General features: G+C 44.5%; 1 protein-coding gene across 10 annotated transcripts in view; it reads right to left on the bottom strand.

Moving 5' to 3' along the window:
• The window catches only part of syne2b (spectrin repeat containing, nuclear envelope 2b), a 198,402-nt gene that overhangs the window by 125,734 nt on the left and 47,195 nt on the right, over positions 1–25,473 (bottom strand). For 9 of the 10 annotated variants that reach the window (XM_050062363.1, XM_050062368.1, XM_050062364.1 and 6 more), the window contains exons 22-54: positions 25,175–25,333; positions 21,124–25,035; positions 20,631–20,765; positions 19,363–19,571; positions 18,900–18,981; positions 18,567–18,661; positions 17,785–17,905; positions 16,186–16,485; positions 15,025–15,620; positions 14,574–14,729; positions 13,247–13,397; positions 12,895–13,053; positions 12,422–12,589; positions 12,118–12,219; positions 11,290–11,490; positions 10,513–10,720; positions 10,087–10,199; positions 9,796–9,998; positions 9,113–9,220; positions 8,281–8,560; positions 6,644–6,973; positions 6,201–6,530; positions 5,800–6,099; positions 5,333–5,560; positions 5,101–5,217; positions 4,546–4,872; positions 3,800–4,144; positions 3,460–3,638; positions 2,340–2,556; positions 2,102–2,200; positions 1,350–1,514; positions 604–951; positions 253–389 (exon numbers count right to left, since the gene is read on the bottom strand). In XM_050062363.1, coding sequence (XP_049918320.1) covers positions 253–389; positions 604–951; positions 1,350–1,514; positions 2,102–2,200; positions 2,340–2,556; positions 3,460–3,638; positions 3,800–4,144; positions 4,546–4,872; positions 5,101–5,217; positions 5,333–5,560; positions 5,800–6,099; positions 6,201–6,530; positions 6,644–6,973; positions 8,281–8,560; positions 9,113–9,220; positions 9,796–9,998; positions 10,087–10,199; positions 10,513–10,720; positions 11,290–11,490; positions 12,118–12,219; positions 12,422–12,589; positions 12,895–13,053; positions 13,247–13,397; positions 14,574–14,729; positions 15,025–15,620; positions 16,186–16,485; positions 17,785–17,905; positions 18,567–18,661; positions 18,900–18,981; positions 19,363–19,571; positions 20,631–20,765; positions 21,124–25,035; positions 25,175–25,333 — 10,580 coding nt within the window. The remainder of the gene's footprint in view (positions 1–252; positions 390–603; positions 952–1,349; positions 1,515–2,101; positions 2,201–2,339; positions 2,557–3,459; positions 3,639–3,799; positions 4,145–4,545; positions 4,873–5,100; positions 5,218–5,332; positions 5,561–5,799; positions 6,100–6,200; positions 6,531–6,643; positions 6,974–8,280; positions 8,561–9,112; positions 9,221–9,795; positions 9,999–10,086; positions 10,200–10,512; positions 10,721–11,289; positions 11,491–12,117; positions 12,220–12,421; positions 12,590–12,894; positions 13,054–13,246; positions 13,398–14,573; positions 14,730–15,024; positions 15,621–16,185; positions 16,486–17,784; positions 17,906–18,566; positions 18,662–18,899; positions 18,982–19,362; positions 19,572–20,630; positions 20,766–21,123; positions 25,036–25,174; positions 25,334–25,473) is intronic. The other variant, XM_050062365.1, reaches the window with a different exon arrangement.

The following is a 25,473-nucleotide window of genomic DNA, read 5'->3' as shown; positions in this document are numbered from 1 at the left end:
CTTGGCCAACCCTGAGCTGAGCTCAGTCAGGTTTTCATCTAGACTGTGGGGCCTCTGGCTCTCCAGCTTGTTTGTGGGTGCAGTTAATTGAATTTTGTTTTATATGAACGTCGTATTTAATACATAGACAATTGTCTGTGTTTATGTGGTACGTTATGGACGTTTCTGTGTCCTTAATAAAGTCATTATTATTATTGGTATTATTATTGCCATATAAAGTTGAGGACATGTGATCTGTTATAAGCACCGTACCTGTCATGTTGCTGGCATACGGACTGCACCACAGTCGTAATTTCTGCTGGCAGCTCATCAGTGGCAGGAGTAGCTTTTACTTCCTGGTTAAGGTCGTGAACTTTTACACCCAAATCTTCTAGAGATTTCTCACAGTTCTGAGAGAGGAAGAAGAACAACATCATGTAAGTGACATTTACATGCTGGCAACAGTCACATCAGCAGAACTCACATGCCTGCAGGTGGAAGCAGTTTTACATTAATGATGAGCTATCAACTCCAATATTCACACACTGTGTGAACTCATCATACTGAGATAATAAAAGGTTGCTACATCAGGTTTTGTGCTTGAATAAAGAAAGCAGTAATAACCTGAAGGCTGTGCCAGTGCTGTTGGAGCTGAGCGATGTTGTTATGTGGTTCGCTGTAACTGAGCGCCTGGTCCAGAGAACGGAGCTCCCACTGCAGGGCTGCTGCTCTCTCCTTTAGCCCCTTGGCCCTCTTGGCCAGCTGACCGTCCAGCTCTTCCAGCCGTGTCTCACAGGTCTTCAGGCGCTCCTTCACCTCCCGCTCCGAGGTGGCACAGAGGTCGTGGAGTTGGCTGACCTCGAGGGTCAGGGCATCCCGTCCTCCAGGGGTGCAGAGGTTCAGTAAACTGTCTCTGGCAGAGTCCAGCTCCTTCATCTCTTTATTCTCCCTGTCCACTGTCTGGAGTAAGGCCTGGCATTAGGAGGGAGACAGAGGAGATCCAGATTATTAGAATGCAGAAAGAACAATTTTTCATATCCTCGGAGAAGCGTTTTGACTATCTGGTTAAAAGTTATATACACTATATATAATATTCAAAAAAATAAAGATTTTGGCATTGATTGACTCCACAGATATCCACAGATGAGACGTGCCATTCATTGGTGAAAAATTAAACATGCATAAACTGTCCAAATGTGAATCATCATGTCTTCAATATCGCTCTCAAATGTCTAAGAAAATAATTCCTTTGTTACCAGCAAAGGGATTCACTCAATTTGGTGCAACAGAAATATTATCAGTGACAGATTAAACATGGTGCCACTGGCTTCTCTCCAACTAATAGTTGTGTATGTGTTTTACTATCTGACCTTCAGAGTGTTGACGGTGTTGTACAGGCCCTGTCTGTCTGCTGGAGGAGCTCCCAGGCCTTTAACCTGCTCCCTCAGCCAGTCCTGGGCTGCTTCATGCTGCTCCACCAGCTGGGTGCACTGCCTCTCTGTTCGGATGCCCTGCTCCAGATTAACTGCTGCCTCCTGAAAACAACAGGAATTGCATTTTTACGGGCAGAGAAATTAGGCCACTGATCAGACTCGTTATCACGAAATTTGTTAGGACAGATAAAATAATCTTAGACAAGATATGTTCTACTTGAAAAAGGGAAGCTAGAGGGAAAGAAAAGGACAACGGAGTGGGCCGGGGAGATGATCTTGTTCTTGTAGTTGTGGTTGTGCTACATACAGAATATTAACACTCCTGTTTTAACTTCTATCCAGAAGAAGAGACCACTCTTAGCCAGTGTTATAATGACAGAACCATCCATGAATAAAGGGGCCCACGAATAATAAAGTGTAAAAGATATTTACACTTGTATTGATTTAAAAAATAGACACTTTATGAGTGGAAAACATTTCATACCTTAGAACTTACTGATAAAATTGCCATTCATAATAGTTGTGTCATATTTAGACATGTTTAGATCAACATATTGTCTCAATGGAAATGGAAATTTATATCATATAATAAATTATGACATATTTGGAAAGTCTTAAAAAGGAAACAAAAACAATACTTTATCTTCAGGATTACTGTGTATCATGTCACTTCAGAGTGCTGGACTTACAGTCAGCTCTTTCAGCAGAGCAGGAATGGCCTCTTCCTTGGCTGCCCAGGAGGGATCTGACCAGCCAGGGTCCTGTGTGGTCTTAAACAGCTCTGCAGCCTGCACGTGAACAGTGTAATACAGTGAAGATGTTACTGACTTGATGTTACATCTGATTGTGCAAGCAACTCAACCTGAGAGAGCATATTGCTGCTATCTTGAACATATAGTTGAACCTGCTCTGCTGTGGGGTCTCTACCTGTGTGCGGACGTCTGAGAGGACAGGGGCCAAAGCTGTGCTCTGGTCCAGCAGGCTCCGGGCGTTTTCCACCGCCTGCCTCCGCTCTCCCAGGCCCGGCCAGGGGAAGACACGCGGCAGGTTGGACGTCTGCTTCTGCAGGTCAGACAGACTGGCCTCAGTCTGCTCTCGCTGGTTCTGACAGGATGCCATGCGCTCCACAACACCCTTCAACTGCCTGATGGGGGACAGCACATTATGGGTGACATGAAAAAAATCTGAATTTTAATTTAAGTCAGTCTAAATTCATCCTTCAAATTCAAGGGATCACACACTGTAAAAAACATGGATACGGTATGATATTTATGTTCTTATTTGGGTCTATCACTCACCACCCTGTTTGCCAGTTACTGGGCCAGAACATTCAAACTATTTGAGAAAACAAGTTCCTTATATAGCATTTAAAAACGCAAAAGATTTTTGAGTATTGTTCTGTAAAGTCAGAGATTTTTCAGAGCAAGAATCTAGCTGCCCTCCATGCTTCTGTATCTAGCTTTTAGCTTTTCTGGACACTGTACTGGCCACTGGTTAAAGGGGAAAAAACACTGGGTTAGGGTAAGAATGTCAGGGTTAGCGAATCAAAGTCAGAGTAAGGCAAATGAGGGCGGGTCATGCCTTTGACACTATAGGAAATTTTTTTTTTACTGATGGTAGAGGGGTGGAGGCCCAACTGTTCTTGTCCTGTCTGCTCAGGACACCATTACTCCATTATATCCCTACATAGCAACAGCTGTTTGCTGCTTTATCAATGTTCTGAATGAGATATAGAGCTCCTTTAAGGCTGACTTCTGAAAACAGGTTGTTTTTTTTAGTAAAATCTCACAATCAGACTTCATCCAAATATTTTTACTCAATTCTTTCCTTTTAAAAAATGGTAAAACTTTGAATATTATGAGGGATATCAAACCTCAACCCGGCAACTGGGAAGGAATTCAGACTGTTGCCTGCAGCTGTAGTGGGCTGAACCTTTATAACAAGCTTCAGGCAGCTCATCTGTGTGAGCTCACACAGTGACGTTTATGTAAAAGGAAATAAACAAATCATGATTTTCCTTCAAAAAGCTAAAAACAGCTATCTGTACCTCTGTGTCTCCTCAGCAGCCCGCAGGACCGTCTTCCACTGCTGCTCAGTGTCTTTGACCGTCTGCTGAACCTCCCGTCTCTTGTCTTTCTCCAGGTCTTTTTGGTCACACAGACTCTTAGCTCGTTTCTTCAGCTCCATCACTTGAGCCTCACCGTTGGACTTGGAGCTCAAAATGACCTAAAGACAAAATCATTAACAGTGTTTTTATTAGATATGTGTTGCTTTGTAAAAAACCTGTCAAATGTCCACCGCACAGATGTAACAAAGAACTTTCCTGTGATTGAAAACAATTTCCAATTACATATGATTTTAAAAAGCCACCATAGTTAATGTTTCACCTGTGCTGTGTTCAGCTTGTCCTCTATCTGAGCACGGCTGCCCTGAGTGCCACTGCCTTTGGACTTGGCCTGTTCCTGCAGCTCTTTGACCCAGGTTTTGGTGTTCCCTGCTTGGGTATGGAAGGACTCCAGCTCCCTGGAGAGCGAGTAATGGACCTCAGCTTTCTTCAGAGTGTTCTCTGCCGTCTGCAGGACCGTCTTCCACTGCTCCTCTGAATCTTTCACCGTCTGCTGAGCCTCCTGTCTCTTGTCCTCCTCCAGGTCCTCCTGGTCAGACAGACTCTGGCTCTGTCTCCTCAGCTCTGTCAGCTTGGAGTCTCCCTCAGGCTTACAGCTCAGGATAGTCTGAGGGTTAAAAAAAATAATACTTCTAAAAAAATTGAACTACACTGTATTTTGAAAATAGAACAAATACTATTGACAGGCCGGTAAAATAAAATATGACAGTGGCAGAGGAAAATGCCGGTCCTGTCTGACAAAATTATCTGAATGCGCAAATCAGTCTTACAGATTAGAAATGAAAACATGTTAATCACAAATAACATAAAAAAGAACAGCAAGAAAAAACAAAACTATTTTTGCTCAGGTTGAAAAAAGCATGCGTGAGTGAAGGAATGAAAACTTGAGACATGCTTCACAAAATTTAGATAATATAATAATTAAGCAGACCCAAAACTGCATGATTTTTGGCTTAATGCCACACTTAACTGTTATGTTAGCACAAACCTTTTAGTGTTCATACTGACCTGTGCTGTGCTGATTATCTTTTCAGGATCTGTCTGACTGTCCAGAGAGACGAGGCTCTGCTGTTTGTCTTCCAGCCAGGATTTGGTGTTTTCTTTCAGGGCTTCATATTCCTTCAGCTGGCCCTCCAGAGCAAACTGCTTCTCAGCCTGATCCAGGGCTTCTTTAGCATTTTGCAGGACTCTCGTCCACTGCTCCTCAGCGCCTTTTACTTTTTGTTGAACCTCTTGTTTTTTGGGCTCCTCAAGGTCCTGACCGCTCAAGCTCTGGCCTCGTCTTCTCAGCTTCTGGATCCTGGAGTCTCCTTCGGGCTTGGAGCTCATTATGGCCTGGGGGTGGGATACAGAGGTCACATATCATGGTAAAGATTTGCCATGAAAAAAATCTGTGAGTTCAACAGCATTATTGTTATTGATGCTGAGACTGAACCATACAGTAAATGTAACAAAAACTGAGCTAAAAGAGGCTGTAAAGATTTTAAGTAGTTGAAAACACATCTTCTCAACATCATCTCTCACTGCAACATGACTGACCCTCCTCCCAACCCGTCAGCTCACCTTTGCAGTGTGCAGTTTGTCCTCAGCTGTGGTTTGACTCTTCAGTAAGCCCAGTCGTTGTTGGAAGTCTGTGAGCCAGCAGTCAGTGTCCTGCTGCTGGGTGTCAAATTCTTTCAGCTGGAAAAGGAGATTATACCGACATTATGAGGTGGTTCAAAATGGATCAATTAAAACTTCCTTTCAACAGGAAGAGTCATCCTGGATAACTCTCTTTCACATTGAGCTGTCTCACCTTCAGCTTTGCCTGCTCAGTCTTCATGGTCATCTCGACTTCTGCAGCTGCTTCCACCTGTTTGGCAGCCTGCAGGACTGTCCTCCACTGCTCCTCTGTGTCTCTGATCGTCTTCTGGACGTGGGCTTTCCTGCCTTTGTCTGCGTCCTGATGGTCACAGAGAGTCTGGCCCCGTCTCCTCAGGTTGTTCACCGTACAGTCACCGTCGGGTTTGGAGCTCAAGATGGCCTGCAAACAAAACATGCAATATTAATTAAATGTTATGATTTGTACCAACTTTCCAAGCAACAGTCAGATGGAAGGCAGGAAGTGAAAAACCTATATAATACGTAAAATGGAAATAGAGGACCATGACTACATAAAAGGGTTCAATGAAGCTCCAAGCAGCAGCTATTGTCAGAAAATTAAAACTCTGAAACGTATTCAGAAAACATACTGATACTTCAGTACAGTGAGTTCAAACAGACCTGAGCTGTGTGACATCTCTCATCAGGTGGTGTGTGACTGCCCACGGACTGTAGCTGCTGCTGTTTGTCTCTGATCCAGGACTGAGTGTTTTTACTCTGAGCGTCAAAGTCATCTGAGAGACTTCTGAGCTCTGCCTGCCTGGCAGCCTGCAGGACTGTTCCCCACTGCTGCTCTGTGTCTTTTATCACCTGCTGAACCTCTGGTTTCTTGCTCCCCTCCAGATGTTTACACAGACTTTCACCGTGTGTCTTCAGGTCGAGCACCTTGGAGTCTCCCTCAGGTTTGGAGGAAATAACAGCCTGAGGGTGGCAAAAATACAAAGGTTTATACAATACTGACACTAAATTATATTTTCTTGTAATAGAAACTTTACAACCTGAGATGTGACTTGTACACTCACCTGTGCGACCTGTAACCTTTCCTCAAGCGGCATGTGACTACTGAGGGGGAGCAGCTTCTGCTTCTGCTCTTTGATCCACGACTGAACGCCCTCACTTTGGGTTTTGAAAGAATCAAAGTCCTTTTCAGTGGAAGCTTCGGTCTTTGCGTTGTTGAGACCCTCCTCAGCAGCCTGCAAGACTTTCCTCCACTGCTCCTCTGTTTGTCTGACAGCGTCCTGAACCTCTCGTCTCTTGCTCTCGTCCAAGCCCGGGTTGTCACACAGACTCTGGCATTTTTGCTTCAGATCCTGGAGTTTTGAATCTCCTTCAGGCTTAGAGTTCAGTGTCACCTAAAGACAGCAAAGATGTGTTTACGAGATTTAGCTTCTATCTTCAGAAAAAAAGCCTTTACAAGATGTTTCACACATTACAACCTTCACAAACTGATCCACAACCAACTTACTTGTGCAATCTGTAGCTTTTCTCCAACTTGCATGCAACCACCAAGCGACTGTACGTTCTGCTCCTGTTCTTTGATCCAGGACTGGACATTTTCATTCTGGGCTTTGACAGCGTCTAAGTCCTTGTCTAACTGGGCTTGTGTTTCCGCCTTGTTGAGATTGTCCTCAGCTGTCTTCAGAGCTGTCTTCCACTGCTCCTCTGTTTCTCTGACAGATTGCTGAACCTCTTGTTTCTTGCCCTCCTCCAGGTCCTCCCGCTCACACAGACTTTCGCTTTTTCTTCTCAGGTTGCTCACTTTAGAGTCTCCCTCAGGTTTGGAGCTCAGGACAGCCTGGTGACAAAATGGGGGGGAAAACTTTTAGAAAAGGAAAATAAATCTTAGTGACATTAGTGGCATGGCTATAGGAAGTACGAATATTAATCAGTCAATCTGTTGATTGAAGTATCTCAACAGCTCTCGAATGAATTGACCTTTTCGCTAAGCTCGCCCCTTTGTGATGGTCCGACAAGCTGTCACAGTAAGCACAGAGCCCACACTGTAACTAACTGCACTCCCTGAAGAAATATTATCATATTATTGGAGAAATGAAAGAGTGATTCCAGAGAGAAGCAGACAGAGGGGTCTACAGTCTGTGTTTGAAGGATATATCCAGGATGTCAAACTGACTCAGCAGCAACAACAGGTTAAAAAGACAAAGATAGTTAGAAGCTAAAGCCGAACTATAGGCTACAGATCACAGTGTAAAAGTGAACCACCACATCACTGCTGATCACCACACAAGACAATGAATATAAAGGGAAACTTTGCTGATATTGAACCAGCTGTGTGGCATCACAGTGTGTGCAGATGAACAGTGTTTGGCTTCGCCCCCGTGTCTCTGCCAGCACCTGGACCTCCACCTCTGGACAGGCAGGGGGGTCTCTGAGGGAAGTCAAACAACATTAATCTGCGCACAATGTGATGACACACAGATTTCTGAATATCAGCAAAGTTTCCCTGCTTCCCTTCACTGGTTCAAAAGCAGCATGTATATACATTCAGTAGGCTATATCTTCAGTAGCTAGCTAGCTAACCCTACACTTTTCAGGGTTTGACTTTGGTTTTGGAACAGGGAGGAAACGTATATCTTTTTCCAACCTCTCCAGGTAACGAGTATCATTAATACACGACGTGCCCCAGGCACAACATTTAGCTCCACATCCACAAAACCAGCCTGAAAATGACAGAAATCTGAAACAATGGAGCACAGCTGTGTTGTTGTCGGACCCTGGTCTGAGCCAGCCAGATGCTACGTTATGAGTGGCCAGTCTGCTTCCGGGGGCGGAACTGGACATTCATGGTCCTTAGAGGATAAATCCAAATGACTCTAATGATCCCTGACTTTTTATCTAGTGCCACAAACAGGTTAAAACTGCCACTTGTGCAATAGTTCACTTCATGACATAATATTTATAAAACAGTTGACCTACTTTCATTCAGCCTCAATTGTACATTGAGATTAAGGCTACCATAATATGCTAAGATATAAATATAGCCTGAGTAAGTTAACTTACTAAAAAAAAAAGGAAAAAAAAAAAGACATAAAATAGGTGTAGTCTTAATCGACTGGATTGGATTTCAAACTCTCTTTCACTGACCTGTGCTTTCTGCTTTATCTCCTCAGTCTGGGTGTCTCTGCCGGTGGAGGTGAGGGGTTTCACAAGGTCAGTTATCCAGGTCCTGGTGCTCTCAGTCTGGGTATTAAACTTGTCAAACTCCCCCTCCAGGGCGCTCTGGGCATCTGCCTGCTTCTGCAGCCTGGCCTCCAGGTTACTGTAGCGTTGTATCAAGTTATCACCGTCCTTCAGGAGGCTTTCACCTCTGACGCCTTGTTTGCGTAGCGATGCTAACAGCTTTTTCAGGCTCTCGACTCTGCCACTGTCACATGGACGGTAAGATGAGGAAAGTTTGTTTGTACAGCACCTTTTAACAGCAGCAGGCAATTCAAAGTGATTTACACAAGACATACAGAGAGTAACATATAAAAGAAACACAATTCAAAATCAAAAGAAAGTGAGACAGAAAGATGACAAGTGGTGAGGACAAAAGCATCTAACAGCATGTGGTTCATCTGTATTCTGTGGATTAACAGTGTTTGGCTTCAAGCTCTAGTTTTTGGCAGTTTATCTTATTTTAAATCAGAAGCCCTTCTGTGCAGATTTCTCCAGGTACTCCAGCTTCCTCCCACAGTCCAAAGACATGCAGGTTAATTGGTGACTCTAAATTGTCCGTAGGTGTGAATGTGAGTGTGAATGGTTGTCTGTCTCTATGTGTCAGCCCTGTGATAGTCTGGTGACCTGTCCAGGGTGAACCCTGCCTCTCACCCAGTGTCAGCTGGAATAGGCTCCAGCACCCCTGCAACCCCCAAAAGGATAAGCGGCTATGGAAAATGAAGGAATGATATGAGAATGAATGAGTGTTCAAGATCACCTCTCATCCTGAAGGTCTGTGAGTAGAAGTTTGGCATTGACAGTCTTCGCAGACTGTTTTTCTTTGGTCTGCAGCCACTCACGGAAGCTGTCGTGTTGCATCTGCAGACTAGAGACCAAAAGACACAACTCAGAGAGCATGTTTCAACATTTGTCTGTAGTGGGGCTGTCAAAATTGCTCAAAAATGACGTTCGAATATTCGTTCTAAAAATAACTCATAGGTTCGAACCATTCGGAATTTTTTTTTTTTCGCATTATGTCCACAAGAGGGCAGACTAATACAAGGAAACATACTTGTATATGTATTAATACAAGGAAACATAACTACTTGTAGGTATTTTTATTTCAACATAAACGTGTTTGAAAACATTTAGGCTACATACCTACACATTAAAACACATAAAACAATTATCTTTAACATTACATTATAAACGATCGCGGACCTCTCGCTCGCTCCCCACTCGGAGAGCGCAGACCTCCGCAGCAGCTCGGATTTCCCGCTATTTTATTATTTTATCCACTTCGCTTCAACCGATCACCACCAAAATGTTATCATCTGTTCGTTATTATTATCAACCTTTCCTGAAAATGTCATCAAAATCCGTTCAAAACTTTTTGAGTTATTTTGCAGACAAACAGACAAACGCCGGCGAAAGCATAACCTCCATGGCGGAGGTAATTACCTGTTCAAGTCACTGAGGAGTGGCTCCATTTGTTTCTGCTTGTTGTCGCAGTGGGTTCTGAACCTGCCCACCTCCTTCTCCTGCTCCTTCAGCCAGTCGTTAAACTCAGAGAGCTGCTGAGGAGGAACCTGCTTGCTGCCTCTCTCCAGCTGATCTTTCAGCTGCTCCAGACGTCTCTCTGCATTCCTGGATTTCAAGAAAGCCTGATGGACATTAAGAAACCGTGAGGACCCATTCATCATCCAACAGTCTACAGTATCTATAGATGCGTCAGCTTAATCAGCCATTTACAGTGAGTTTTTGCAGGGATGTTTCCACGTCTGCTCTGCTCTCAGGCTGCTCAAAGCACTCATTGACAGACAGCTGCAGGTCCTGGAACCACTCCTCAAACGACTGCTTTTCATCTGGAATAAAAACAAGAAAAATATGACCCTTGTATGAGATTACAAAACATGATTCATGAATAGAATATTAAAGAATAGCTACAAATTAGGTTCCATCATACAGTGCATCTTTTACTTTTATTTATTTTTTGCTGTCTTTGTTGCAAAATAAATCAGATTGTGGACTGTTAAAAAAGGTTAATAAATAAGTTTGAGTCTTCTGATATCGATTCCCAATGCTATAGTGCCATGGCAAAAATAAACAGAGTACTTTAAAAATCATAATTGACTATACATGAATGAAAACACACTCATGTTAGACCTACTGACTAACCTTTGATAACCTTGAGCAGGCCTTTGTCCCTCTCCTCTCTCTTGAGGTGGATCATCTCCTTGGTGCGGGAAATGGCCTCCTTCAGCCTGTCGCAGTCTGCAGACAGCGCCTCCAGCACCTGAGGACTGGCCACGCTGGAAATCAAACCAACCTCCTTCAGCGCTGCCTCGGCCTGCTCCTCCTGAGTCTCCAGATCGTCACACAGATTCTGGTGAGGAGATAAAACAGTGGCAATGCTGGATGTTCTAGTGACAGTAGAATCAAATGAAAAGAGTCACAATCAAACTCACTAATGTGAATTAAATAAACTCCAAATTTTGTTAAAGAATTCAAATTTCCTTTTCTTAATAACACCATTCATCAGCATTTTTACGTTCCTAAGATTGTACACAAGTTTGACATATTTCTTACACTAATTCTGTCATTATAACCAGACAGTACTGTACTTTTTTTAATGTCACTATAGATGCTGATATACCAACAACATACATCAGGAACACAGAGGGCGATGACAGTGATTTATTTGACATAATTTTGTGAAGTTAGGGCCCCATTATCATCCTTACAGTATGTCAAGGTCAAAGGCTTTTTTTTTTACTAAATCATATCAAACTGTAAAAACTGCACAGGTGACACTGAATTCTGAAAATCTGGAAGGCAGAAAATCACAGAAATATATAGTGTGGGGTATATATGTGATTTTTTTAAATCTAAAAATAAGCTCTATCAAATAAAGCATTAAACAAAAGTGAGTTAGAACATGTAACAGCTGTGTACCTGTAACTCATCCTCCACCGTTGGTTGTGACGCATCAACACTGTTGACAGAACACTGAATACCCTCTACAGCGCACTGGCACTCCTCTATCTTCTCAGTTAGGTGTTTCCTCACAGCTACCAGTTCCTCAAAGACGTCGGTGCAGTCGGCAAACAGCTCCTTCACCTGCTCCATCCTCTTCCTCAGCTGGGTCTCCATCACCTTATGGAGACATTGTAATAAGGATACAGACATTGTAAAACTAGAAAGGCAAAGAGAGCACAGAACCGAGACCAAATGTCAAAGGTGCAATATAGCTAGCTAATTGCTGCCGCTCTGCACTGCGCACTATCAGGGCCAGGCATGTGTGGGAGAGCGGTGCACATATGGTAGTGATGATACTGCTGTTGCCGCTGATAACACTGTCCCGAGTCACGACTGTGGGTGACTAACTCCGTCAACGCTGTTAGCTATGTCAACACTGTTGCACTTGTTGTCACTGCACTGCTAGCTACCCCCATTTCAGCTCAGCCACCTCCATGTTTGCTGCTGATGTTCTAGGTGAGAGCTGTGTGCGTGCAAATCCTGGCCCAGGCTATCAATGTTGCATACATCTAGTTTAACAAAAGTGAAAATAATTTATGTATTTGCTCCCTGATTCAGATCCACTCCAATATATAATAAGTTCTTCCTCGGCCCATGCTACACCCTTCCAGCAAGTTTGAGGAAAATTGGGCCAGTAGTTTTTATAATCCTGCTGACAAACAGCTGAAAAATAACCTTTATGGAGGAGGTAACAAACACTAAATTTGAGAGCCAGAATACAGATCTATAAGCACTGAAACTCACCTGCAGCTCCAGTGGCGCCTCCCGACTCTGCAGCATCTCCTGGATCTCGACAGACTTCTTGTGGAAATGTTCAATGTTCTCCTCATTGGCGTGGATCTCATCCTACAAAGCAACAAAAATAATAAAACTCATCTCCTACATATAAATGATATATATGGGAAAAAGTAAAAGATCAGGGAAGAGGCATTTTTTAAGTGTCACAATAGGTCTGTTTTCCATCTAAATCTCCAACAAATACCCTTTTTGGGACGGTGCTCAGACTAGCAGGGAACAATAAGAATTTTAAATCTATGGGGAATCCTACCCTCATGGCGAGTACTTGTTGCTCATCGTGGAAGGGATGGCTCTCAGCAAACAGGACCAGTTTGGCCCCTGCCCAGCCGTCCACCTCTCCCCCCAGCATCAGCTGCTTCTCCCACAGCTCCAGCCCCACCTGCAGGTTATCCATGTAGGTATCTGTCTTCTCTGTCACCTGCAAGGGCATCAAAAATAAACATTCAGGCAAGTTAAGTTATAAAAAGAAGTTTTACAATCAGAATTTATAACATTTAGACATTTTGTAACTTGTGCAGATTTAAAATGTAATTGTAATTTTTCTCACAGACAGAGCTGGAGATGCTGTAATCCACTAGGGGGAGCCAAGCAATGTTGTTAAATTTATTTTTCTGACATAGTAACTAGACAGCTAAACTTACATCTATTGGTTTATAAATATGAGAAGTACTCATTTCATATGCTCCTGTCTGATTTTTTGGGGAATGAGACACAGTTTCTTACATCCAGCCAGTTGTCCATAAGTGTGTTAGCCTCTCCTTCAAAGGGCATCCCACTGCAGTCTGGGAACTTCTTCAGTTGAGTCTGCAGCTGTCGGCAAACACCCTTCATTTCTTCCACGCACTCTCCAATACCACCCAGCTCCTTCTTAATGTCACGGACCTGAACAGACATACACATGAGCATACAGTAGACCTGAACACACAGTGACTGAGCTTATTTTAGAATGTGTCTGCCATCTACTGGTCTGTTTCATTTACTGTGCGTGTGTCCTAACACTCTTATTACATGTAAATCCTGTCAACTGTACATGAAGGATTTCTGCAGACAAACAGTGTTGTTTCTGTGGACTGACCGTGGTAATGGTTCTCTGCAGGTTCTCCTTGCCCAGGTAGGAAGCCCGCTCACTGATGGTCTGCTCTGCTTTCTGCATGGTGCTGCTCAGTTGGCTGCGGCAGCTCTGGAACTTTTTCAGAAGCTCCAGCAGGACGCTGCACTGCTTCTTCCTGCCACAGGAAGACAACAACAGAAGGGATTTTAAGCCATGTCTTGCCTTCTGTCAGCCATACATACAATGCTTTTGGCCTGACGTACCTGTGTGCAGCTGTAAACGTTCACCTAAGCACCCAAAAAGACTTGTAAGACACGGTTGAAACGGTATGAGATTTTCAAGGTATGATAACTGTTTCAGAAAATATATATTTATATATATATATATATATATATATATATAATTATAATCAGTCAGAATGACTCTTAAGGACTAAAAATGGAAGGGTTATTTTTGGTTGAACAAAGATTTTATTACTATAAATGAAACTTGGAAACACTTTTTTATGTGTAAACAGTCTCCCTTTTGAAAATGACTACATTTTGTTCAATATTGTAGCTAAGCAAATATACACAGAACGATTACCTCTAATGTTCATATCACAGTATACCTTGAAACAGGTATACCGCTGCAGCCCTGCTGTATGAAGAGCTTACATGAATTTCCTTCTAGCTAATATTACTATACTTACTATACTTACTGGACAACATTTCTGTCATTTCATTTAATTTTTAAGATTATTCACTGTGCCCATGTAAGAGATGATAGACGCAGCCATAAAGGTTTCCTTCTGCTGAAAAGATCATTTACTTTTCTGGTAACATCACCGCATAATTCAGAAATGTTCAACAAGCTTAACATTTGGTAATTTGTGATGCTTATATATATGCAATTCAATAATTTGCCACATTTTATTTCAAACTAATTTGGTCTCAGATTTCCAGATTTGGTTGAGGTATAAGGCACTTAGGATAGAGCTGTTCTGCAGGCTGTGACGTACACTTATAGAGAAGTGTGAATTCAGTTGTACGCCGTTCTTCTCGCCTTGCTTTTGACGGCATCAGGCTCCCTCTGTCCTGCAATCTCTCACACAGTGCTAAACGCCAAGAAAAATACTCTGCTTGTATGATCTATTTATTTTCAAAAATCCTAACTTTATATTTTAGAATTCAGAGAAGGGGTAATTGTCGGGAAACACTAATATTTTTCCATACTTATCCAGACCTGGAAATTACTGAAATTAAATTCCATACTTCTCCATACTGTGTAGGAACCCTGAGCTAACATATATTGCTGAGGTGGCCAGCAGTCACTTATTCTTTAATGAACCGGCTCCTCCTGTTTAACATACCTGTCAGAAAAAGCTCTCTGAGTCTCCTTCCACTGAGTCTCCACTTCCTGAAGGACGTGCTCTTCTCCTCCCTGTTTCTCTTGAAGTTCACGGAGGTTCTTGAGCTCTGCGTGCTGCGCCTGCACCTGACCGTCCAAATCTGACAGGGCACGTAGCCTGGAAAATACAGGATCATTATCAAGATATCATTTTAGGAATTCGGCTTTTAATTCTGCAAAAAGATTTTGCAAGTCTTAGATTTATATTCTAAGAAACATCTCGTGTGCATGAAGCAAGCCAACTCTGATTCATAGTGTAAACTTTAACACAATACACCTCAATGAAAAGGATGCCATTAAAAACAACATCAGAACCCTAACCCTAAAAAACAACATTAAGGTATTAAAAATTACAACCATGAAAAAGAAATCTTGAGTATTGTTGCATCAGCATGAAGACAGACAAAACACACCTGTTTTGTACAGCAGGTATGGTGGGCTCCTTCAGGCCTTGTGTTTCGATTGTTTCCTGCAGCTTCCTCAGCTCCCCCAGCAGCGTCCTCTTCCTCAGGCCCAGTGATTTGCTCTGTGTCTCCTTCTGGAGACCCTTCTGCTGTCCGGCCAGCCCGCTGTCAGCCTCCTCCAGCCTCCTCAGCAGAGCGGTCACCATGTCCAGGCAGGAGGCCGGGACACCTTCCCTGGTGACTGTCAGCCTGGCGCCCTGCAGGAGCACATCCAGCTGAGGCGCCTTCTCCTTCAGACTGTCGATGCTTTGCCTGATCAGAGCCAGCTTGGAGCGACAGTCCTGCAGTACCACAGGGTCACTGCAGGGGGCGCCCTGGACTCCAGAGATGTCTTCATCCACAGTGCGCAATGACATGAGGAAGCGGTCGAGGGCACGTGCGGCTGCTTCGCTCTTCCGGACCTGCTGTCGGAGCTGATCCAGGCTGGCTTTGTGAGTCTCGACCTCTCGGGACAGAGGACGACTGTCTCTGGGGTCCAGATCGCTCGATTCAGGGTCTAGACGGGACAGCTGGTCCAGCTCGCTCTGAATGTTGTCATCCAGTTCCTATCGTTAGCGGAAGCAAAGTGCAGCGTGAGCTAAGATGGCTAGGGCGTGTGAGATTTGTTAACAAATTCAATATGCACATTTTTCTGCCAAAGCTGCTTCAGCTACAAGCACAACATTAAGATTCATGTTAAAGTGCATTCAGACTGCAGCAAAGCATTTTTCCCTGTTTTTATTTGCCCAAATCTAACTTGTGAATTGTGTTGACCAAAGCAAGACAACTCTAGGTCTTAAAGCGCCCTTTATATAGGTTTTTTTTTTCTTTCTTTTTTTTTAACAAAAATGTTTTGCACTGGTCAGAGGGGTACTTGGCTGAAAACATATTTCAAATAGGGTATATTGCTGAAGATACATTTTCAACCCACATGGACGTCTTCTGTTTAAACACACCTTTAGTCTTGATCATCTCTTGTGATTCTCAGCAATCAGTAAGAGGTTATATACTTCTGGTAAATCTCAGCCTCAGAGAGGAGTCACTATCAATAATATTGATTATTGCATACATGACTTCTGTGTCACAGACGGACAGAACACAAATGAAAGGTATTGATGGCTGACAGCGGACCTTGATATCTTTCAGGATGTTGGTGTTGGCCAGTGTGAAGGCAGTGACGTCTTTGGGCTGTCTCAGGTAGCGGTCCAGACGGTCAGTGAAGTCCACCATGTGGTTCTCGGTGGAGTCGATCTGTCTGAGGGCGGCGCCTAGCGAGCTACCCCTCTTCTGAAGTTTGGACTGTTGGCTGCGCCACTGCTCCTGCAGCTCAGCCTTCTCTTGCTCCAGACCAGTGTTCCCGCTCAACTGGGAACACTGGGAGCACTGGTTCGCATACTCAGACCACAGAGACTCTGTCTCTTGCCTCAAGAACTGGGAAAGAAGGAGTTCGACTCAAGATTACTGGCATGTCACGGGGATTGATTCACTTAGTAAATGTAGTACAGAAACAAATGTCAACACCAGAAACTGAAACAACTGACTGAATTTAAATCCCGCGGCCCCGTTATTCACTGTTGCTAAGTCGGACAACTTTAACAAAATGAAACACGGCAGCAATGGTTCCGCTTAGCCGGCTGCTGCAATGTTTATGAGGTAGTTTCTGGGCATCAGGCAATACAGCTTCAAGAACGACAGAAAGGAACTATGGAAGCGCATCTCCACATTTAAGACTAGACTTAAGACTTTTCTTTTTGATAAAGCTTATAGGTAGGGCAGGCTCAGGCTTGTTTTGGACCAGCCCCTAGTTAGGCTGATATAGGCCTATTCTGCCGGGGGACCTCCTATAATACACTGAGCCCCTTCTCTCCTTCTGTCTCTCTCAGATTCTGGAAGATTGAGAGAATCGATATAAGTTGAAAAGCATATCGCTAACTCAGCTTTACTGCATGTCACTAACTCGGCTTGTTCTCTCATTACTGTCTGCCCTGCATCTCTCTCTATCTCTCTTTATGTATCATTGTGTCGTACGGATTACTGTAAATTTATTATGTTGATCTGTTCTGTACGACATCTATTGCACGTCTGTCCATCCTGGAAGAAGGATCCCTCCTCAGTTGCTCTTCTTGAGGTTTCTACCATTTTTCCCCATTAACATTTTACAGACCGTGGTGCTGACCTAACGTTTGTGTCTTTTTACTGTAGAAGGTTACGTTAGTTACTTTGGGGTGGCATGTAGCCTTACAGTAGTAATATGTCATCTTAATAATATATCAGCTACCAATCAATCTGTCCTTTTCCAAATCTCTTGAACGTTGCCACATAAATGAGGAAGTATAGCTTGCTGATGGTGTTGATTTGACATTAGGTTTACTGTTAGGATGTAGCCATACATTAGCTGGCTTCTTAGCTTTCATATTGCTAACAGTAGCTAACTTAAGATGTGACTATATACAATTTAATGTCTCTGTGAAGACTGTGACAGTCTCCCAGCCAAACATTTAACCTTCTTCAAATTGAGGTTTTCTTTTCAACAAAGACGAGTTTAGCGCACAGCATATCTAATTCTAACAGCAGGAAAGGGGGAAGTTGAGCGAGGTCCTGTTGGTTAACAAGCTTGCTCAACTGTTACTGTAGCATAGAGCAAAAGGGGGCGGGACTAGGGAGGGTTAATTGTCTAATAATTAGTCTAGATCTATATTTGTTTCTGTTGCACACAAACTTTAAGCATACCTGTATTTCCTGGAGCCGTGTATGCAGACCTTTCAGAGAGACAGAGTCAGAGGGGACATCCTCGATGCTCTGTTCATTTTTAGCCAGTTGTGCCTGCAGAGCCCTTTTACAGTTCTCATATCTGGAGATTTTATGAGTCAGAACAAAAAAAACAATGATTAAACGTAGAATATAAAGACCTCCAACTAGTTTTGATCAATACATTGTATGTTATGTTAAATTATCAAAGCCAAAACTGTGCTTAAGGGGATAGTGCACCCAAAAATGAAAATTCTGCCATTATCTACTCACCCATATGCTGAGGGAGGCTCAGGTGACGTTTTAGAGTCCCCACATCCCTTGCGGGGATCCCAGGGGAGAGTGGGTAGCAACACAACTCCACCTAATGCAGGCTGACGGCACCCCAGATTCAAACGTCCAAAAACATAGAATTGAACCCACAAAATATCTCCATACTGCTCGTCCGTAGTGATCCAAGTGTCCTGAAGCCCCGACATAAAAAGTTGTTTGGAAGAACGTCATTTGAACTCTGTTTTTAGCCTCATTGTAGCCTGTAGCTCTAACTGCCTCTCTGTACACTGTGCTCACGTGTTTATTTGAACGTTTTAATCTGGGGCGCCGTCAGCCTGCATTAGGTGGAGTTGTGTTGCTACCCACTCTCCCCTGGGATCCCCGCAAGTGATGTGAGGACTCTAAAACTTCACCTGAGCCTCCCTCGGCATATGGGTGAGTAGATAATGAATTTTCATTTTTGGGTGCACTATCCCTTTAATTCAGAATACCTTTCCAAAGCCTCCTTTTTGGTGACTTCATCGTCCACAGAAGGCTGCTTTTCAACCTCCCTCTTCTCTACACCAGCTGTCTTCACTGGCAACACCTGAAAAAAGAGGAATAGCTTGTTATCTGTCATCTCAAACCTCTGGAGCTGCTCAGTGGTTATCTGTAGAAGACAGTATAATCTTACAGGTATAAATGCGGACAACGTGGAAATGTGAAAAAGTTGTGACGGGAGACATGCTAGCATGTTCTGCAAATGTTTTCTGAGAGAAAAACTGTTTACCTAATTGCCGAGTTAAATCAAAATAGTACATGGTCTCAATGGGAATGAGTCATACCTCAGCTGAGACCAGAGGTTTGTCACTTGGTCTTGTGGGTTCCTTTTGTGCGGTCAGATCCTCACTGAAGGCAACAGGAATCCTGTGAAACAGAAATGAGGATAATAATTCTGCTTGTGTTTCCGTTTAAAATTTTATCTGAGCCGCTGCACAAGACAGCGTCTGTCTTAAAACAGCCACAAGTAGCACTGGAATGTTTGGCTTATGAAGTTTGAAGAGCCTCATGACCCACAACCCATAACAAATGACTATGTAGAAAAAAAATGATCCTCCATCTCCAAACATCAAATGCAATGGGTCACATAACGTCATATTCAGATTTTTTATTGAGACAAGACAAAGAATCTTTCAATAAGCTGAGATAGTGTAATTCAGTACCACAGGCAGGTAAATTTAGGATAAGATTCAATAACAAATAAATGACTTCCTCACTGTCTGTTGTTTAGAAGACTGTATTACGCACTTAATAATATCTTGCCTAGAATCAGGGAGCGGCGCGTCTTGGTCTCCGCTGAACTGTCGCTGGATGGCAGCCAGCCTCGTCTCACATTCCCTCAGCTGAGTCTGGGCCAGGCGGTGAGCATCCTCAGGGCTCAGGGTGTCACACAGCTCCTTCAAGGCCTCGAGGTGCTGCCCTGCCTGGGCAAAGCTGCCCTCGGCTGAGAAACAAGCCTGGTGAATGTTGAAAGAGTGAAAATGAATAAACAGGCATGCTAACAACTGGATCTGAAGCCAAATGATTAATGCTTCCAAGGCTTACAACCCAATCTTGTTTTAGTTTGAGATTTTTGTTTTGTTTTTCAGATATATACACATCTGAAAAGACTACATATATATTGTTAGTTTCGCTTGTCCTGTGTAACAGCATATAATATGACAAAATCGCATTTATCTCTCAAGCTTGATTTTGACAGCTTGACAGAAATACTGCAACACACAAGTCAACCCCCAGATTGATTATTTTAATAAAGTTTCTTGTGATTTTGTGGCACATTACTTCGCTAAAGTTTTTCCATTACAATGACTTTTAATGATTTTTTTCCATTATACTGGCAAAAATGGGCTTCCATAGAATAGCTCTGTGAACACACCCACCAAAAACAGCACTCTCTTACAGAGTACCCAGAATAAGATGTTGCAATTACCAAGTCCCATGAGTCTCCTTGGAGGCATGCAAGGAAGACGGAGGAAAAAAGGTTAGTTAAGCAGAGCAGAGAACCTGGCTGCGTACCCATCCACCATAGCACACCTGCCAAGAGTATAGCTCTGGTAATTTAGCTACCTGCGCTTGGTTTTCTAAGCTGGAGCTTAACTGCATCTCACACTGCAGGGCAGCTTTGTTAAAGTCTTTCCTTGTTACTTCAAAACGTAATTGTTGTAAAAAGCCCAAGATCTCAGCTCTCGCAGCCTGGGAGATAAAATAAAATTAATTCAAAACAACCACATGACATGTTAGAACACAGTATTCACTAAAAATGTTTATAATATGAATGCTTTATATGCATGCAAATTAACAATTTGCTGACATTCATATCTAAAGCTGACACAAGCAGAAAATGTTGCAACAGCTTTAGTACATTTATGGCTGACATGCGCAAGCAATTATCTGACACACTTTAACCTCGAAGAACACGTAAAGCCTAATTAAGACTGCTGAACTATCCCCCATTAACAGTTTTTAAAGTCCCACACATTAATATAAATCTCACACATTAAGTGAGTGTGTCCTACCTCCCACTGTGTCATGACAGACTGGGTGAAGAACTCCATGTCTCTGAGCTGTGACGGGGTACAAAAGGCCTCCATGCCTTTGGCTGCCCTCAAGAACTCCTCAAGCAACTCAGGGTCCAGGGTCTTCAGGGTCTCCTGAGGGGAAAAGCACATATATAATTGCAGACTGGTTCTTGGAAAATTATTCAAACTTATTCAGTTAGAAACTTCAGATAAAAACTTTTATAGGAGAAAAGAGAAGTAGCGTGTTTAATGTGGCATATTTTATCTGAAATATCTTCCCTTTAAGGGTTACTGCAGCACACACTTTTTATCTACGTTAATTCTTCAGCTCCTGTGTGTCATAAACCGACGGCTACATTTACAGTATCAAATGTAGTTTTCATGAACTGGGTGTACTGTTTTAACTGCATGAACATTTTGCAAATTAAAGCTTACTGATTGAGGGTACTCATTGATTATGATATTACAACACAGAAGTGGTTAAAATTACCTCTTTCACTGATGCTGGCTCAGACGATAAAGATTTGTCTTTAAACACATTAATGCATTCCATGATATGCTCCTGCAGACAGTACTTGGCCTCCTCAAAGCCATTTCTGGCCAATGCCTGGGCCTTGGCATAAGCCTCTGTGTAGGCCTGGGGAGGCGCCTGGGCCAGGGCCGGAGGTTTCATGCATAGTTCTGGTGACTCTGACAGGGACTGAGGCAGCACATTGACCTGGGGGAGGAGAACAGTTTGGGGCTGTTGAGGTTTGGGTTGCGGAGGAGACTGAGTTTGAGGTTTTGACTGTGGAGGTGGTTGGGTCTGAGGTCTGGCCTGTGGGGGTGATTGAGCCTTAGATTGTGGTCCAGTTTGGGCCTTGGGTAGTGGTGGTGACTGAGCCTGAAGTTGGGGCTGTGGCAGTGTTTGGGCTTTGGGTTGGGTTGGCGACTGAACCTTGGGTTGAGCTGGTAATTGAGTTTCAGGTAGTGGCGCTGTTTGGGACTGTGGTTTGGGTTGTGGCGGTGATTGGGCCTTGGGTTGAGTTGGTGACTGAACCTTGGGTTGAGTTGGTGGCTGAGCTTCAGGTAGTGGTACTGCTTGGGCCTGTGATTTGGGTTGTGGTGGTGATTGGGTCTTGGGTTGGGTTGATGACTGAACCTTCGGTTGGGTCTGTAATTGAGCTTCAGGTAGTGGTCCTGTTTGGGCCTGTGGTTTGGGTTGTGGTGGTGATTCAGCCTTGACTGTTGACTGAGCCATGAGCTGAGGGGGTAATTGGGGCTCAGGTAAAGTCTGTGCCACTGATTCAGCCTTGGGTTGAGTTTGGGTCTGTGGCTGACCCTTAGGTTGAGTTTTTGATTGGACCTTAAGTTGGGTCTGTGATTGAACCTTGGGTTGAGTCGGTGATTGAACCTCTGATTGTGGTAGTGATTGGGCCAGACGTTTGGGTTGTGGAGGGGATTCACCTTTTGGTTGAGTTGGTGATTGAATCTTCGGTTGTTGTTGGAGCTGGACCTGATGTTTGGGTTGTGGAGGCTGCTGCTGGAACTGAAGATTGGGCTGAGGCTGCTGAGTCTGGGCCTGGGGTTTTACTTGTACCGGTGGCAGCGTCTGGATGTGTGTTTGGGACTGGACCTGCTGCTGGGGTTGGATCTGAGGCTGAGAAGGAAGTTGAGGATGGGCTGGGTGTGGTGGTTGCGATTGGGGAGGTGTTTGAGCTTGCATCTGAGGCTGAGGGTGACGCTGAGGTTGATGCTGAACCTGTGAATATTGCTGAGATTGAGGCTGGGGATAAGGCTGGGGATACGGCTGTGGCTGACGTTGGGGCGGTGCCTGAACCCAAGTCTGTTGCTGAACTTGGCCTTGTTGCCCCTGCATATGAAACATATTATAAGCTCCCATTTGAGGTTGATGCTGCATGGAACTCTGGGGTCTCATTTGGGGTTGTGTTTGAGCCCAGGGTTGGGTTTGTGTTTGCATCTGAGGCTGAGCGTATGATGGCCCCATGTGAGAATACCCAACCTGAGGTCCTTGTTGGGGCCCAACTTGGGGCCACTGTTGTTGAGCCTGAATTGCTGGGTAAGCCTGACACTGTGGAGCTTGACCTCTTTGCTGAGGGTATGACTGGGGAATTGGATGCCTCTGCTGGGCAGCAGGTTGCGTTTGAGGCTCTTGTTTGGGTGGCCACTGGTGGGTTGGAGACTGTCCCTGGGAGTAACCTTGGGGGTAAAGAGGATGTTGTGCTGGAGCTTGTGGATACTGGACAGACATTGGGGATGAGCCTCTAACTTGAGTCCAAGCATGGATTTGGCCCTGGGAAATATGGCCTGGGTGCTGGACCTCGGGCTGAGCATGTGCGGGATACTGAGTCATCGGCTGAATAGGACCCTGAGGCTGGACTACATGAGGAGCTTGGGTCTGTTGAGCTGAAGGTTGGGTATGACTTGGCTGGGCTGTTGGCTGAGCATGGGTTTGAACCTGGGCCATGGACTTAGGATGGATTTGAGACTGGGTCATGGACTGAGGATGGGTTTGAGGCTGGGTCATGTACTGAGGACGGGTTTGAACCTGCGTCGTGGACTGGGCATGGGTTTGAGGATGGGTCATGGACTCAGGATATATTTGAGAATTGGGCTTTGACTGAGGATGGGTTTGAGGCTTAGACATTGACTGAGCATGAGTTTGAGGCTGAGGCATTGACTGAGCATGGGTTTGAGGCTGAGGCATTGACTGAGCATGGGTTTGAGGTTGGGTCATCTGAGCTTGTGTTGGTGGCTTAGGGGATGGCGGCCTGACAGGAGACCAGGCCTGTGGATGACTACGAAGCTGAATGTGGGATGGCACAGGAGGCGGTATTTGACCCTGAAATGAAGCTTGCATAGGGGAAGAAGGTTTGACTTGAGAAAATGTCTGCACTTGAACTACAGGTGGGCCAAGAAGTAGACCCTGCGGCTGCAGAGATGGTTGAGGTCCACCTGGGGCACATGTTTGGGACTGAGTCTGAACCTGAGGCTGAAGCTGTTGTTGTGTCTGCTGCTGGGTCACTGACTGTGTCTTCACGGGGCCATGGGGCTGTGGAAGAACTTGTGTTTGTGGCTGACCTTGGCTCACTGTGGTCTGGGGCGTGGTCTTCAGTGGTTGCTGACCGTCTGTGGAAGTGTGGGACATACTTGCGGACTGCACTGGCACGTGGACTGCTGCCTGAGTTTTAGCCTGAGCAGTAGTTTGGGGTTGTGACTGACTTGGGGCCTTTGTTTGTGGGTGAGGCTGAGCCATAGTAGCAGTCTGGGATTTAGCCTTGGTGTCTGAGTCTGGTTGAGCCTGTCTTACAATAGGCGGTGATTGTTTTTCTTGTTGCTGTTGCAGCAGCAATTGTTCCTGTTGCCTTTGTTGTTTTTCCAGTTGATGTGGCTTTTGTTGCTGATGCTTCTCTTTTTGTTGTTTTTGTTGATGTTGCAGTTGTTGTTGCTGCTCTAGATTTTGAGGTTGCTGTGCTTGTTTTTGTTGTTCTTTGTGCTGTTTTTCTGGCTGCTTAGTAACCTTTGCCTGTGCCTCAGGTTGTGGTCTTGTAGATGCTGTATGCTGTGTAACAACCTGAACTGATACCACTGTTTCTCTGGTTGACTGCAGCTGAATCTCCTGAGTGGAATCCTGTTCTGGTTCTGGAGTGGGAGTTTTATGCTCTCCTGAGCCTGGCTTCTGAAGCCAGGGCCGGTTCTTCATGGCCTGAGTCTTTCTGCTCTGAAGCTCCTGGGAGCTCAGCTGTGGTTTCTTTACTGGTGGTTGTTGAAGGGAAGTCTGCTCATGGGGCTCTGGTGTTGGCCTCTCTGTTGCCACCTGCTTAACTTGGTATTGATGCATTTCTACCTGCTGCTGCTGCTCCACCTGTTGCCATTCCTGCTTCTGCTGCAGTTGTTGAGGCTGTGTTTGCATTTGCCCCTGCTGTTGCACTTCTTGTGGCTGCTGTTGCTTGAGTTCTTGCTGTTGTAGCTCTTTTTCTGTCTGTCTGTCAAGTTGTCCTTGCTGCGGTGGCTGTTGCTGCTGTATCAATCCTTGCTCCTGAGTCTGCTGTGGCTTTTGCACGGCAGCCTCTGGCCAGGCCTGAGCATAGCCTTCTGGTGGCGACTTTGTCCTGGTCTGCATCACAGCTTGTGCATAGGTATATGGCATTGTAGGAGAAGTCACCTTTTCTTGTCTGTATTCCTGGAGCACTATCTTTGGTACAAAGGTTTGACGCTGATGAGAAACTAACGTTGTCTCGGGCTGCTTAGTTGGCCATCTGTCTCTGTCTGACTGTGTCAGATATTGAGAACTTTCTTTAGCCTGTTTAAAGACTTTGGATGGAGGAGACCCTTCTGGGGGGCTTCTGCTTCTGCTTCTGTCTCTTCTGGCTCCCAGGCTGCTCAGCATACCTACAGCTTCCTGGAATTGAAATCACACATATTAAAATAACTGACACATTAACATTCTCTGCTATATCCTTCTTGTTTACTGTTGTATCAAGAACAGATCATGCAAAACTCAATGGCTTGCTCAGGTTATGTACATAAAGAAAACTAACCTGTGACTGTGCAACAGCAGCTCGCACTCGGTCCTGCATGGCGGTGGCATGGAGGTACTGGATGGGTGAGTTTTTCTGACTCGTCATCACCATCACCTGCAGGTCCTGCTCTTCTGTAACCACCTGGCCCTCCAGCTGTAGACCACGGGAAATCAGGGCCTGGGGGTATAAATGGCATTGAACAAACATTAGTGTTTCCTCAATTTTGCGTAAGGATTCCTTAATGAAAAAACGATAAGCTTGTCATTGGAGAGTCCACTATTTCAGAGTAACACATTTGCATAAACCATCACAGCAGG

The sequence above is a fragment of the Epinephelus moara genome, chromosome 14 (assembly GCF_006386435.1).
Source record: "Epinephelus moara isolate mb chromosome 14, YSFRI_EMoa_1.0, whole genome shotgun sequence".
NCBI classification, from domain to species: Eukaryota; Metazoa; Chordata; class Actinopteri; order Perciformes; family Serranidae; genus Epinephelus; species Epinephelus moara.
The sequence above is the reverse complement of the archived record's forward strand: the minus strand, read 5'-3'. Positions and strand labels throughout refer to the sequence as shown.